At 44.1% G+C, this 16,671-nt stretch overlaps 1 protein-coding gene across 1 annotated transcript in view; it reads right to left on the reverse strand.

Annotated features, from left to right (window-relative positions):
* The window catches only part of SLCO2A1 (solute carrier organic anion transporter family member 2A1), a 79,997-nt gene that overhangs the window by 43,449 nt on the left and 19,877 nt on the right, over nucleotides 1-16,671 (reverse strand). Inside the window, exons 2-3 of the mRNA XM_015415383.1 lie at nucleotides 13,019-13,156; nucleotides 3,359-3,521 (exon numbers count right to left, since the gene is read on the reverse strand). Coding sequence (XP_015270869.1) covers nucleotides 3,359-3,521; nucleotides 13,019-13,156 — 301 coding nt within the window. The remainder of the gene's footprint in view (nucleotides 1-3,358; nucleotides 3,522-13,018; nucleotides 13,157-16,671) is intronic.

Consider the following 16,671-nt stretch of genomic DNA (forward strand, 5'->3'; position numbering starts at 1 on the left):
CACTGGGGAGCGATGCGTTGGGCTAAAAACTGCCCAAGCTGTCAAAAGCGGCCGTCGCTCACTTCGCACAATCGCGAAAGTGTGTCAGTCCTCCATCTTAGCCCGACCGGAAGCCTTAATTAACTTTGTCCTAATGCATATAAGTGATCCCATCTCATGGTTTCTTCTACCACTTAATGACATTGCTGAGCTGTCGGGTTAGAACAGATAAAAGGAAGTACTTCTCCACCCGAAGAGTGATTAACACTTGGAATTCACTGCCACAGGAGGTGGTGGTGGCTACAAGCATGGACAGCTTCAAGGGAGCAGAGATCCATCAGTGGCTATTAGCCACAAGGTATAGATAGGGACTCTGGGGCAAGTGATGCTCTGTCTTCTTGGTGCTTGGGGGGGGGGGTCAACAGTGGGAGGGCTTCTAGTGTCCTAGCCCCACTGGTGGACCTCTTGATGGCACCTGGTGTTTTTGGCCACTGTGTGACAGGATATTGGACTGGATGGGCCATTGGCCTGATCCAACATTGGCTTCTCTTATGTTCTTATGTACTGCTAAGCAAATTTGGGAGAAACATTCTGGGGGAAAACAAAGTACTTTGTGTGAAGGGCAAGGGGGTTTGTGGGGCCAGAAGGCTGGCCTCAGCTATGGCAGTGAAAACACTGTGAAGGTTAAGTTGGTGGGACAGCTGTGGCCCAAAAGATGTAACATGGGCTGCAACTGGGCATTAGAATCATTTTGCAGCCCTGACTAGAGAAGGCATGCCCTCAGGATGGTGAAGGTGAGGCTAGAAGAGAGGCAGTCCCCAGACAACTTAAAGGCAGTCCTGGTAAGAAGATGGGGGACAGGAGAGTGGCACCTGTGCAAGTCAGTGAAGAGGGTCAGGCGGCATAGGCTGCATATGTAGACCAGACCTAAATCTGTTCTGGGATTAAAACCAGTCTGGACATATAAATACAAAATAGTTAAAAGGGACTCCAAGAACAAGAGACAAATGTAATCACAAGGGTGTGTCATAAGCAAGCTGATATAAATGAAAAACAGAGAGAGATGCCTTTTGTTTTTATAAAGAAGTTCAAAGCACTTAATTCAGAGAACGTCTTATTCGTTGACATTATTTAATTTGTTTGTATTCCACCATTCTCCCCAATGGGGATACAAAGTGGCTTACACTGTTCTCCTCTACTCCATTTTATCCTCACAACAACCCTGGGAGTTAGGCTAGGCTGAGACTATGTGACTGGCCCAAGGTCACCCAACATGCTTCTATGGCATGAGTGGGGATTCAAACCCAGGTTTCCCAGATACTAGTCTGACACTCTTAACCACTACACCGCACTGGCTCTCTATTAACAAGGGATCACTTCAAAAGCCATCTTGTCTGAATTTTTCTAAAAATTTATCACAGAGAGAATACATCTGCAAATCTTGCAGCAAACGTGCCCATCAGGAAGATATCTAAATCTGAAAAACGAGAACATTTATCCTGCCTAAAGGCATAGGATGATTCACTTGCACAAAGGACTGCAGATCTTGACATCTTTTTCTAGTAGTCATTTCCAGTCCTAGGAAAGTTCATTCCTGGGGTTGCAGGACTCACAAATAGTAACAGCCACTCATGTTGGTGGGCTGCAAATTGCTCCCTCCTTCTCTTCCATGCATCAGCACAACTTCATTGACAGTAGAGGCAGGAGCAGTAACAATACCCCCTTAACTCCCTCACTGCAGTCCATCATGTGTCCCACTCCATGTGTGTTCCACAATTCTGGAAATCAACTTTCCCAGGGTCAGAAATGGCTACTGTGAGAAGGGGAAGTGGGGAAGACCTGTGGGAAGTTATCTTCCACTAACAGATTGCTGGGTCCAGCCCACAGACACAGGCCACAGAATGCCTTCACTGTTAAAATGTGCACTTTATTAAGGTAGCCAGGAAGGAGTTAACCTAATGTTTCCAAACACTAGTTATATCTTCCTTTAAACTTTTGTGGATGTAGATGTACCCTACTGTTAGCTTTAGTGCTGGTGGTATTATCATTTCAAAGGTCATTTCTCATCAGAGGTCATCTCTCATCCTATTAAAGGTCATTTCTCTTGCACATCTGTTGACAAACTGCCCATTATAGGCTACAGTGCACATATCTAATGGACTATTTCCCACCAAGAACATGTCTGAAAATCCACAGCAAAGCTCTATGGACTGGACACTGAACTACAGTTGACTCTTGCTCACAAGAACTTGCCTGCAAAATCCATATGGCCTTCCAACTTCAACATGACATTTTCCATATGCCTTCTCTTCACAAGCACAATTCTAATGTTGTTGCATACAGCCACAAAGTACCACAAAATGAGATGATTGCATACAAAGATTTTGGGTGTAATTGGCAGTCAGTACAGAAGAGGCTGTGGGGAATCTAGGGTTCAGAGGTGCCGTTCCCAAGCCTTCTGATGCCTCTGTTTCCTTCCTTTCTGAGGACAAGTGGGAACAATGCTTTTCAGTTTACTTCCTGCAAGCAAGTGCCTAGATGCACTACAGATAAATGTGACAGAAGAACTAAGAGTTATTACACGATCATTTTCTATGATTAGAAGGTATTGAAGGAAGCCATGTGTACCTGCCAACCATCTTGGAGGAGTTTTCCCTTTTCACACATCCCTTCTTTGAGAAGAGAATAATGACTGATGTGTTGACTTTCTCAACATATGTCTGGCACCACCTCAAGTAACATCAGCTGGTGCTGTGAGAAGCCATACTTCCTCCAGCCAGCCTAGGAGGTTTGTGGGGACAGATGACCCTGGCACGCTGCTTGATATGAAATGAAAGGGGTGAATGTTTGGAGGCAAAGCTGATTATGAGAAGATTAATGCACCTGTCCTTTGTGTTACTGAATTTAGGGAGCAAGGGAAAGTATATGTTTTACATTTACTTCTCCATTGCAGACAGCCCTTGCGCAGTTTTGGTGGGTCCTCCATTGATATTGACACTTTGAACAAAGCGATTCAATACAGAACGGTGTCCATTGATACCAGACATAAATCAAAACATGCATTGCCTCAGGTAGCTCTGGCACTAATCCAGTTTGGCACACCCACAACAGGCAAGTCATTGCACAGTGACTGTAGCATGCCTCTGGGGATCTTTGAAGAAAGGAAGGCTCAAAGCCAAGTAGTTACACATTTAATGACGTTTTTCAAGCTTATTTACCAGGGAGACATCATACCTACCTCACAGGATATGTGAAAGCCGATCTTTGCACAGTGTTAGTGCTTTAGGACAGATCCCAAGAACAGGAGGCAGCATGTTTTCACAAAGCCCCCAACTTTCTGTCCAAGGGCTGCAGCAGAGATCTTTGGCAAAATACGTACCAAGGAAAGCTGCAGAGTATTTGTAGTGGGGCGAGATGAAATGTGGAAGGGTCAGAAGGAAGGCTCCAACTGCCATCAGCAAGCCTCCAAGACCTATTATCCTAGGCCGGTGAACTCGATTCCCAACGTAGCTGACAAAGATGATGAGGATGACATTGCCAATCTGTGAAGATCAGAGAGCACAGCTGAGAAGGTGAAAACAACCCTGAGACAGGAGAAACAGCAGCGACGGCACAGGACAAGGTGCATTTGCACCTCTACTTTACTTCCTAGCTTTAGCTCATTCTCAGCTTGTTTAGTACCATTTTTTTTAAGTAGGAAGAACTACGGCAGACTGTAAGACATTTCCCAGGAATGAAGTTGCTGCTGACCCACACATTTGAAATTCACACTTATACAGCTGCAAAGCTTCTGCTTTGTTGAATCAGGCCATTAGCCACAAAGGTTATGTGCCCCAAGTTCAATGCTTTTGGGAAGCTTTTTTTTCTCCCTCCCCCTTCACATCATATTGCATTAGTGTGCCTATGGGGATTTCCACCATTTTTCTCCAATCTGTCCCAAACTTGCTTTGCTCCAAAGTTTTGGAAAAGGTCCCAATAAAGCCTATATGGCTGCTGTGAGGGTGGGAAAATTTGGATTTTCCAGCCCACATGGCAACCATTTCCTCCCCACCACCACGGGGGGGGGGGGGGATTTAAAAAATTGGCACCAGAATATTGTTATATCTATATACCATAATAAGTGTACTGGATTCTCTGAACTTTCAGCCTTCGTTTTTTAAGACTAGCCCCCTCACTTACAGAGATTTAATGGAAAAAACCACATCTTCTAAAGGGAAGCGGCTAGAGACTTACTTAAAGAAGATGAAAGCTGAAAATTCAGAGAACCTGCTACACCGTGTTATAATGGAATATCAATATAACAATATTCTGGTGCTGATTTTTTTGGGGGGGGACTGCAAGGTATTGGGACAGGAAACCTGCAGAGAAATCTGCCACGTAAAGCCCTGTTTTTGCTACGTTTTATCCACAGCTGCACCAGCAACTGGAAAGCTACAAAAACCTGTCCCCATTGTGGAAACCACCTCAGACTGGTAAGGCTTGGGATAGCCACAGTAGAAGAAGAAGAAGAAGCGACCCAAAGGTGTCTCAGAGTGGCTTACAAACTCCTTTCCCTTCCCCTCCCCACAATAGACACCCTGTGAGGTAGGTGGGGCTGAGAGAGCTCTTGAGAGAAACTCCTCTTTTTCAAGAACAGCTCTTATCAGAGTTACGGCTTGCCCAAGGTCATCCAGCCAGGTGCAAGTGGAGGAGTGGGGAATCAAACCCGGTTCTCCCAGATTAGAGTCCACGCACTTAACCACTACACCAAACTGGCTCTCCAAACTGGTAGTGACTGGCTCTCACCACCAAACTGGTAGTGACAAGAACCAAGAGAAGAGATCCCCTCACTCATGTTGGTGAACCGACCATCCATAAATGAGACAGCACTGCAAAACTAAGGAATATTGGTTTGGCCCTGCATAAGATCCCAAACCTTTTTGCTTTCTCTCCTCATTCTATATACTTAGGCCTCTTCAGCACACAGCAATGTAAACAAATTAGGATGATGAAAACAATATGAACAGCTTGCAGGACTGTGTGTGCAAAGGGAGAAGGAACTCAAATGTAGGCCTTCCTTTTGTGCTAAACCAAATAACACCCCAGCATCTCTCTCCACCCATGATTAGCTAAGAGGAGGAAGAGGAAGAAGAAGAGGAAGAAGAAGAAGAAGGAGATTGGATTTATACCCCGCCCTTCACTCGGAGTCTCAGAGCAGCTTACAAACTCCTTTCCCTTCCCCTCCTCACAACAGACACCCTGTGAGGTAGGTGGGGCTGAGAGAGCTCCTTCAAGAACTGCCCTTTCAAGGACAGCTCTTGTCAGAACTATGGCTTGCCCATGGTCATCCAGCAGCTGCAAGTGGAGGAGTGGGGAATCAAACCTGGATCTCCCAGATTAGAGTCCGCACACTTATGGAAGGGTTAAACGTAAGCATGGGAACAGACAGGAAGAGCGAAGGAGTGCTTAGTAGAATACTAAGGGAGGCCAGATGGTTGCAAAAGCTATGGGCTGGTCTAGATGCATGCGCTTCTCCTGATCACTCAGCATTTGGTGATTTCAACAAATCTGCTGAAAAGGCCCGAGTTTGAGATGACCTGAAAGTTCTATCAGCAATCTTTTAATGCCTGATCTGATATTTGTTCTGCAAAGGCTCAGTTTATACATTCAAGTCACCGCGTGATGTTGCTGTGACTGAGTCAGCCCTCCACAAAGTGTTCATTTAATACACACTGTAGGTGAGTAAGGGCTCCAAGCACTAGATTTAAAAGCTTCTCATTCAACCATCATAGCTGAGGAGCACTAAACCAACAGGATCACAGCCAGTGAAATGATGCCCAGATAAAATAATCTGGCATAGTAAGATTCTATACCACTCATTGCCCTGACTGCCTTAGGAAAGATAAATATTCTTTTACTTCCTCTTTTTAGTGAAATTCACTGAAGAATTAATTAACAAAGAGCTAAATCAATATACACCAAGTGGGGCAGGCAGATAAGGACTGGGGAGACCCACATTAAAATCCCGGCTTGCTGCAAGAACTTGATGGGCAACTTGAGCCAATCCTCTTCTCTCAACCACATCTACCTCCCAGGGCTGCTGGGAGAGGCAGGGAGAACCATGTAAGCCACCCTGAGGTCTTTGGAAGAAGAGCACACATAAATGCACTAAATAAATTACTAGCAACATTTTCATGCCAGCTGCATGCAGACAGGCCCTTTTGTGTAGACTGGCACTCCAACAACCCCTCATGAGCTGCAGGCTTTAGTTCCAGCATGGGAACTTTGCAAACATGCCCTTTTCTCAGAAAAAAATGACAAGAAAAGCTGTGGAACCAGACACTAAACAATGCACATGCTCAATAAAGAATATAATATGGAAAACTGGAATAATGTAATATCAGAAGGTACAAAGGTACGAAGATCCCGGGTGTATACTCCATTTTGAGTCACATCTTCTTCAGCAAAAATGACATGGGGTATGGACTGAATATGAATGAAGGTGTTAGAAACTGTTTAAAAATATATGAAACTGCAATGTAAATGTCTTACCTTTGATGAATTGTATGACCTTCTTATGATTTCTCACCTTTGATGAATTATATGATTGCATCACTTTATATTATATACATAATTACATTGTTCCAGTTTTCCATATTATATTCATTACTGAGCGTGTACATTTTTCAGTGTCCAATTCTACAGATTTTTTTGTCATTTTCCTCTATAGCTGGAAAGTCTTTCCATTAGCACTTTTCTCAGAACAGGCATCGGCTGTAGCACAAATGTAAGCAAGACACAGGGAAAAGCCTTGCAGGATCAGGGCTTGTCTCACATACTTGTAAGTCAGTTGATTTTATTCAACTTCTTATCCACTTTTATCAAACATGCAGGGCTGCTGGAATTAGGGACATCATTCCTGGAGTCTTGGTCACTGTGGAAGCCCACAGGGTTGCCAACAGGCCTAGAGAAAAATGCCTTTAACAGAGCCTCAACGAGATGTTATTTATCTCCATGCCATGGACAGATTCAGTTACTCATATCTACATAATAAATTGTTAAGTTGCTCACTTAACAAAATAGTCAGAGAGTGATTCAGCAAAGATTCAGCTTTATTCAACAACTCAAACACAACTCCAACACGGATCAACATGAATAGCCAGAACAGCTTTTACATTGCAGCTGTTCTGCTTTTAAACTCTCCCGGCTAATATAGCCATGCCTACTGTACAAATACCAACCAATAAGATGGTGTACATAAGGACAAATCATAGACGTTCCCACTCAGGGAGCTTGCTGGTACCTGATTGGTTGGTTCTTCCTGGGCTTCCAATACGATTGGAGGGATTTGGATCCTAGCCCAGGACGAAGCTTTACATGACACTTCAACAAGGTAATTTACATACACGTTATGCATTCAATGGCAGCTATTGAATACATTACATAAAGCCTCTGTTAAAAGGACAGGACATTTTTACTCCAGGCCGCACAGTTTGGCGAGTGGTTTATTTTCATGTGTTTGGACTGGTCTGCAGGCTGTGTGTGTGAATGGGGATCAGCAGTTGTGCAAGCACAGATTCAAAGTGGGTTTTACTTAAACTACATAAATGAAATTTTATTTCTACTACTCATTGACAGGCTCAGTTTCACAAACATGCTTATTGTCCATAATAATAATGTTTTCTTAAATTGCTGATATGGAGAAATTAAATATTAAGTGAGTGTGGCCTAGTTGACTGCTTTGCTATCAATGGTTAGGGCTGGTTTGGTTAGGACTGCTTTCAGAGGCCACCTCCATAAACAAATAAGGTCCCCGAAGAACTACTGATTGCAAGCAATTCAGCATTCTTTTCTGCCAAATACATTTTGGGTGATGCAAGCCTATTCAGAATGCTGATTTGAACTAAGTGAGGCTGTGCCCCTACATGTCAAGCCATTCACAAATCTACTGAAGCAGAACTTTCTTTAATGGCCAGTGCAAGAATATGAATGTTCAATTTGAATCACATTTCTCCTGGTTTCAGTTGAAAGATTGACTTTTAGAACCTGTACTGCTGGAAGTATGTGGGTCTAGGTTTTTTTTGTATGAGTTAATTCCCTTTTTTGTTGTCTCAAAACATCCCCATATTGCATGGGATGCCATGGTTAAGCATAAAATGTGGGTTTCATAAAAGTTACAATTAATCTGGTTGGATTCAAACTTTGAGGCAAATTTAACATTTTGAGCAACACTAATTGTGCCCAAGCTTCCTTTCTTATGTACGTAATATGGGCTTCCCTGCCTGGTTTTGCGGCTTTTGGAATTGCTCTAACGAATAAATGAGAAAATGCTATATTATTTTGGCATGAGGGCCCATATAAAAGTATGAAAAATGCCCTGAAGTACAAACAAAGGACTCCGAGAGGATGGCAATGGTAGCTGCTTGCGGGCTGGAATGGCTATTACCACAGTAAAATGCACAGAAAAGGCCACCACAAAGCACACAGGATAAGAGATTGTCCAAGTGCAAGCAAACATCTTGATTGTATCAAAAGTACTTAGGAAGTTCCTGTGTCCCCTGCTGTGAAAGTGAATGGAAGGGTATGTTTCAGGTTTTCGCTGGAGCATTTCAGGGCATGAGAGGGTATTTCTAAGTGCAGTTCTGGCACATTCCTATTTCCCCCAAGATTGAAAATCAATAGTAAACTATACACCAAGTATAGAACCAGTGCTATGCTAGGCAATGCAAAAGCCATATCCTGATGGAAGGCAGATGTGAATGTTGACATATCAGCAGCCTATTTTCATGACTCTCCCAAACATGGCAAACATTGCTTATGCTGACAGCAAGCTGCTCAAAATATGAAACTCCAACACTGATATGAAAGGCAATCAATGGGAAAATGGCATTTGCAGAAGCATGCAAGAGATCAGCGTGCACAGCATTTTGCATAGACTGACATACTGCTTGTGGTAATAGCCCCACTACCATCAACACAAGCAGTAGTTCATACATTTGCTTGAATGATGAAAAATGAATTCCTGATCAGTCTTACAAATAATGATTCTGAAGGTGCTGTATTTTACAACTCCTCTAAAGTGGGGAGATACATACTGCCAATCCCAGACAGAGTAGTAAGAAAATGTGATGGTAGACAGGAGGAAGACTGAGCCAACCAACCAGAAAGAATCTGCAATTTGCTTTCCCTTGCTAGGGTGGTGTAGTGGTAAGCAGAGACCACTAGACTGAGAAGGCCGAGGTTTCAATCCCCACTCAGCCATTATGCTCACTGGGTGACCTTGGCTATTGATATTTTTCTCAGTAAAATCTGCCTCATGCGCAGAACCATCAGGAGGAAGGGTAGGATAAAAATGCCACAGATAGATCTGCTTGCCAGAGGGAAGGTGTTGTCCTCCAAAGTTGCTATGTGTATGGATGAGGTGAGGGTGGGGTGGGGGTGAGAGAAGTTGTGCAGCACTGCTATTCCCTTCCCACAAGACCTACCAGAAAAAGATGCTTAAAAATTTAAGATCAAGAGCCTAATACATGGGGTTTTATGATGTGTGAATGAGACTGAGACAGAACTTCTGCGTGTGATCTTCATTACCATAAACAGACTACTGGAGGCACAAAAGGCTCGGATTTTACCTACCAACTGTACTTCTCTTCTAGGGATACCTATTAGGGATGGGCATGAACCAGGAAAATGGTGGTTCATGATTTATTTGATTACATGAACCATGAACTTTCACAAACTTTTCCTGTTTCCTGAACCAGTTTGTGGTTCATTTGGGCCCATTCTGCATCTAGCATTCGCTCTGCTGTTTTACCAAACCCATGTTGGAACAGAAATTCCCCTGTACATTGCATGCAACTTTTGCTTTCTTTGATTGTCGGATTTCATGATAGCCTCCACACTGCATGCCGATTTCACTACCTTTGATCTCTTGGTTTTATGGTACTGTCTGCATAGATTTATGGCCATTTTATGGCTGTTCAGGGGTGACTCTGCAGTCAGTACAGCATTGGCCTGGGGTATTTGAATGTGGTTTTGAGCTGCATCATTTCTGTTCCAGTGTGGGTTTGGTAAAACAATGGAGTGAATGCAGAATGGGCCTTGGTTTGTGAGTTTGGGGGGGTGGTAGAACACCCTTCGTGAGTTAGACACACCAAACTCACAGGGAGTCTTCAGCAGGCTGACCTCCACTCACCATCCAAGTTTGGTGAAGACTGGATTTGGGATGTCTGAGCTATATCCCCCCAAACAGGTGCCCCCAAGAAAGCTCAGCTCTAGCCTCCCCTCCTATGCCTGCCTACTTAGAAAATAACTCTTTAATAGTACACAAATTACATAGGTAGCAAGAATAGCCCCAGCAGGAGCAACCTGGAACTCTGAATAAGCAGGCAATTTGTTTGCCCAGGAAGTACAACACCGGGTCTGTAAACTTTAATTTCTGGATTCCCTTTTACCCATGGACTAAATGAAGGGTGCTTTTTTGACAGCACCTTGTGCTGTATGTTTTTCCTCCCAAGTATCTGGAAGCAATCGATGCTGGAGACAGGCTATTAGGCTAGAACCATAGGCTCTTATTTCTCTAGAACATTTCTTGAGGAATGTGGCAGACAGCAAATCTAAACAGATGGGTCATTGTGCTAATGTTGTTAAACAGCTCTTATGTTCCTAGTTAATGTGAGGGTTTGGCAAATCCTTTTCCTTGTAGAGCTGTGTGAGACAACAGTGCTCACCCCTGATGTCTAACTGCTGGTTCTGGTCTCTTTTGTTTGTGCCAGGGCCTGAGGCACATGCTTACTCCAGCCCCATAAGCTTCACATTTCTGCCAATGTGTGGTACATGTGCCAAAGCCATGCTGAAAGAACAGCCTGTGCACATGCAGCAGGGACCTCGCCAATTCAACGTTTCTCCTCCATGTTTCCCCCTCCAAGACTCCTAGAACTGGATGGCACCTCTTGCCAGACTCCAGATGCTTTGCCAAATATCAACAAAAATCAAAACTGTTGCTGGTTCTGAGTCATTATGGCTTAAATCCAAAGCTGCTCGAGCAAGGCAAAATCTGGATTGTAGCCCCAACTAGTGCAAAACAATACTGCCTGGGGTAGAGGGTGGGGAGAATCTCCCATAGATGAGTGGGTAGGCTTACCTGCCTTGTTTCATTTACAGCAGCAACGGCAGTGGATGGACAAGATACCAGATCTAGACCTGTTTATGTCTTATTGAACCCAAACCTGATTTGGGGCTGTAGGAAGCAATTTGTTCTTTGTCACTGACAACTGAGTATGGAAGAAAGTTGCCTTCAGTTGCAAAGCTTGGCTTTCAATGGCCCCTCTGCCAACTGTGTAGTGCAAGTCTGCCCCAGACACTTTTGCACTCTTATCTCTACAAGCATCCAAAGATATTCCTCCCATTGGGTCAGTTCCAATGGGAGAACCATGAGCTTGGATCTACTGGAAGAAGTGAAGAAGTGAAGCAGAGTGGCCAGGAGCAGTTGATGGAGATGCTCACCCCGGCTCCAAATCAGGAGAACTGCCCAGGGTATTTGAGCCCCTCAGAATAGATTTTAAGCTACAGAGCTTTTTGCTTAAGAAAAAGGAAGCAGGGAGCTCTGAACCCTTTTAGGAGAAAGGGGCTGCAATGTACTTTGCCTTGGGAAACAGAGAATATTAAAGGAAGAGAAATAATTGGAGTTGGAGGGTCTTCCACACTCCACATGGTACTCATAGAAGCAAACCAACCAAGAATCTAGCAACAAAACCGTTGCTGTTGGCTGGGTTCCCACCCAGAGCGATAACTACATCCCTGAGGAAGAGGGATTTCTCATGGGAAACACTGACAGAAGCTTAATTATGGGGCTACAAGTAAAGGCGCTACTATAAGAAAGCCTATCAGGCTATGAAAAGCTCCAGTCTTAAGTCCTGGATCAGGCAGGGGATGCTGTAACGGTCTGACTCACTCCTCCATAACAAATTGGGGGGTTGCACCTTCTTGTAATAAAGCATTAATGTGTAACATAGCATTACACATCAGATGCGGCAACACTTCTGAAGGTCTGGCAGAAAGCGCATATCTATTAAATCCATGGGTGTAGCACGACTCCATTGTGGGGAGGCCCAGAAATGTAGGTCAGGTCCTCCTCTTTCTCTGAGGAACAGTTAAAAAGCCAGAGGCCATCAGACCTCAAAAGGGCTTTCTCACTGCTTTCTTCCCTGGAACGCTTTCACCTGATGGGGGCAGGTGCTACTCCAAAAATGTACCTGTGCTGCCTTTCTTAAAATCTCTCCTTCACACGTACACACAAAATCGCTAGTCCCCACCAGCAATCACTTGGTAGTGGAAGCAACAATATAAATAATACTACACTATTTGTGAGCCCACAGGGAGCCACCAGCACAATGTGGTAGAAAAACATGTGCAGAGTAGTTGACGGGCCCCTCCTAACTCTCGCAGTTACAGGAAAACAACTTCAGAAACACAAAGAGACAAATGTTCTTCTTTGAATGGCAATTTCTCAGTTACTCAGCACCCAGCTATAAGTTCTATTAAATGCTCACTTGCTCTCAAAGAAGGCTCGGTTGTGTTGCAATGTCAAAATGGTCTGCTTTTCAACTGCCACAGCTGCCAATACCACAGGGCAGAGAAACACAGAACATCATGACATGGAGTAAGTTCTACTAGCTGTGGTGGGGTGAGGTGAGCTAAATGTGAAATTGCTGTTTTGGCAAGAGCCACACACTTACATAATACTTGTCTGGCTAACACTCTCTAGACTATGCTGCCAAACCTATCCAGACTCATTAGGACATTGTTCTACTGTACACAAACAGCTCTCTGGTCGGTGACTGGCAGCAAGACACTATAACATGCATCTTCTTCCACACCACAAAGCTACCACTTTTCTTTTTTCACCTTAGCTCACTCCAGTTTGGGGCCCTCATCCACCAATACTTTATCGACAATCATTACTTAACCACGGATACCTGGTAGGTTTAAGGCAACACACACATGAGCTCAGAAGAGAAGAGCCTCCAGCCTCCTTCTCATGAACCATGCTCAATGTAGTTACCTCATGCAAACTGGAGAGGAAGCCAGAGGAGAAACTGGAAAGGCCATAGCGTCTCTCAATGGTTGTCAGGATGCTCTTGAAGTATGCACTGTAGAGGAGTTGAGACAGCTGTAGCAGGCCATGGCAGAACACAAATACCTGTCAGCAAAATCACACAGAATTAGGCGCATGATCAAATGAAGCCCCAGGAATCCCCAATAGTTAGCTGCTGCAGCACCCTCATGCTTGCAGTTCTGAGGCACAGCACAGTTACCAATATTAATGTGACCAAAAAAGAATATAGTGTCAGGTGGGTGGCCATATTAGTCTGTAACAGAACAAAACTCGACCAACAAAACTTCCCATGCTATGAGCTTTTGTGAGTCAAAGCTCACTTTGTCAAAAAAGATGACTGACTTGATCATCTGAAAACAAAGTCTCCCCTCCCCCCCTTATAATCCTTTGGTGTTCATTTGTAGATTTCTAGAAGTATGGAATTCATGCTAATGGTCAGATTTTTAACTTTACCCACTAAAGAGCAATGGTTCGACTCTTACTGCAACTGAACTGGAAGGGTTCTATAAATCCAGTAGCACTGCTGTAAAGATAACACTAAAACACCCAGACAACACCAAAACATTGCAATAAGCGTTATAAAGAAGATAGGGAAAGTCTTTTGGTTTTGTAATTTGAATGTGATTGATTTAAAAGTTTACACACACACAAATGAAGCATTGCCTGAACTGCAGAAGTCCTTATCTTCTGATTAAAAAGGGTCTCTACTCTTCCAATTATTACTAGCTCAGCTAACGCTGGACTCAAGGACCTTGTCTTCATTGCTTGCTTTTAATAAGCAGCATCTATTCAAACAAGCAAGAATAGGTATATGACACAAAATAGTCAGGAGACAAAATAACTTGCTCAATGAGGATGTGGCATCTTTCTATAATGAACATTACACCTTTATTTATTTATTTATTTACATTATTTATAGTCCATCTTTCTCATTGGGACTCAAGGTGAATTACTGTAAAAGTTATGGTATGTCAGCCATCCTTTGAAAGAAAAAAAAAGAGATCTAACTCCTGCCTACACATATATACACACGCAGAAGGTTAAAGGAAACTGGGGGGGAAACAGGATTATTGGCTTCTTTGAGCCATATTTGGATAAACAGATCTAATTCTGTTCTAATTTTACAGTAAATAGGAACAAAAGATTATTGAATTATGACAATAATATCAGAACTCTTTTGCTACCCCCCCGGGGGGGGGGTCTCCTCCAGGATCATGCTATGTGTTTGATTTATAGCCTGCATTTTGACCATAAGTTACTGAAAACAGTTTACAAGATTTTTTTAAAAAAATACAAATATTAACTTCTTTTCCCCTGCCACCATACCAAATAAGTTATCCTCCACTATTCTGTCTCTGACATTATTCTATTGGTGGTACTGGAACGGCAGTAGCTGGAGGGGGGGTGTGCTCTCTAGCCCCTTCCTCCTACAACTAAATGTTGAATATCCTGGAAACCAAGCAGGGAAGAGCCAAGCATCCTCAGTAAACCCAGAGGTCATTTCGGGGGGATCGCGGGGGATTGCAGTTCCCCCGGATGAGGTAGGGGGCGGGGCACATGATGAAGCCCCACCCCCCGCTTCCGGCCGCTCCGCTTCCGGCCATCATTCAGCCAGGAGGAGGCAGGAGAAGAGGGAGGGTAAGTTGCTTCCTCCCTGCCTCTCCCCACCCCTGCCTGGGGCCAGGGAGGGCCCTTTGCGGAGTTTCCTTGCACTCCTGCCGGCCTTGCAGGTCCACCGCCGGGCCCCTCATGGGGCTCGGCAGTGGAGCTGCAAGGCCGGCGGTGGCGGCCGGGACCGTTGGGGGCGGGGTGTGTGGCCTTATGACACACTTCCGGTGATGTCAGGGGGTGTGGCATATGCTAATGAGTTATGCTAATGAGTTCCCCTAGCTCTTTTTCTACGAAACGACCCCTGAGTAAACCTAACGAGAGACAGCAAATAAGCCTGGGCTTTTAGAAAGTTTTACATGTAGTCCAGTCTCTAATCAGGGCCTTGCAGGATCTGTTGCAATTCCGCAGGCAGAGATGTTCCGCTAAGCATACAGTTGAGGACAGCAACGGTTTTAAACCGCTTAATAGTTCTTAATAACTTTCTGATTCACAATCTGCTTTCACCCTTCTTCCCTCATTGCTAATGTAATCTGGGGGACCAGAATTGTATGATGGCACCATATGGCTATTGGGTTTTAGAATTACATTTTAAATTATTTAATAGATTTTATGCGTTTTATATGAATCTGTTGTGAAATGCCCTGAGCCCTCTTGTGGGGAGGGCAGTATACAAACCTAATCTAACAAGTTAAGTAAATAAATAATAATGAACTCTGTCATCCAGCTATCTGGAAAAAACTACCCACAGCAGCTTACAGACCCTTCTGCAGAAGTACCACCCCCATCCCTCCCTGCCAATGCTAGCTGGAGCATTATGGACTTTTTTCTCTCTATCTACAAAATAAGCTGCCATCGATGTTTGTGACTGTGATGGGCTTTAAAAGCAGTTTGAGCTCTACCGTTAATGGCCAAGCTTGCAGCTTTTCTTTTACACAGTCCAGAAAACTTCTGCATAGAAAACCAAGTTTGGACCAGGGTATTTGTGAAGGGAGGAATGGAAACTTCTTTATTTATTGAAAGCAGACTCCTAGTGCTTTAGGGAGAAGGAAATGTCTCCCTGGAGAACAGTATGTGCTTTATTAGTTAAAGCCCACATCTTAACCACAGTTTGTGCAGCTGTTCCATGATGATGCCAGGTATCATGATCACCTGATAGGCAGACTTGTTCTGTTATCAGCTACTGTTACTGCAGGATAGAGACAGTGCAGGCTAGAATATAATCTTATTACATTTGCAGTTGTGTAGATGTACTAAGAAAGAATTCACTAATCAGTACAGTACACAGTTCAGGACAGGGTGTGTTCTCTAAATTGACATTCCATTTTTGGTACCAGCAAGTGCTTAGAAAGCCTTTATTGTTCAATATGTTGTCGAAGGCTTTCACAGCCGGAGTTCATTAGTTGTTGTAGATTTTCTGTGCTGTATGGCTGTGGTCTTGGCATTGTAGTACCTGACATTTCGCCAGCAGCTGTGATTGGCATCCTCAGAGGTATAGCACAGAAAGATGGATTATTGACACAGAGAGTACTCCATCTTTCTGTGTTATACTTCTGAGGATGCCAGTCACAGCTGCTGGCAAAACGTCAGGTACTACAATGCCAAGACCACAGCCATACAGCCTGGAGAATCTGCAACAACCTTTACAGTTCCTTTTATGTAGTGATATATGTGATCATAATGTACAATTTACATGTACAATTTACAATTTAGACCCCTAAATTTATACTGTCCCCTCTCCCCAGATATCCAGCACATTCATCTAACACTTATTCATCCTGCTCTTACTTCAAAAAGTTCCTGGCAATGTACATGTTCTCAGAGGTCGATTCGGGGGGATTGCGGGGGATCGCCGTTTTCCCGGGTGAGGTGGGGGGCGGGGCACATGACAAAGCCCCGCCCCCTGCTTATGGCCGCCCCGCTTCCAGCCCTCATTCAGCCAGGAGGAGGCAGGAGAAGAGGGAGGGTAAGTTGCTTCCTCCCCGCCTCTC

Source organism: Gekko japonicus, unplaced genomic scaffold (assembly GCF_001447785.1).
Source record: "Gekko japonicus isolate JY-2015 unplaced genomic scaffold, Gekko_japonicus_V1.1 scaffold1046, whole genome shotgun sequence".
In the NCBI taxonomy this organism is placed as follows: domain Eukaryota; kingdom Metazoa; phylum Chordata; class Lepidosauria; order Squamata; family Gekkonidae; genus Gekko; species Gekko japonicus.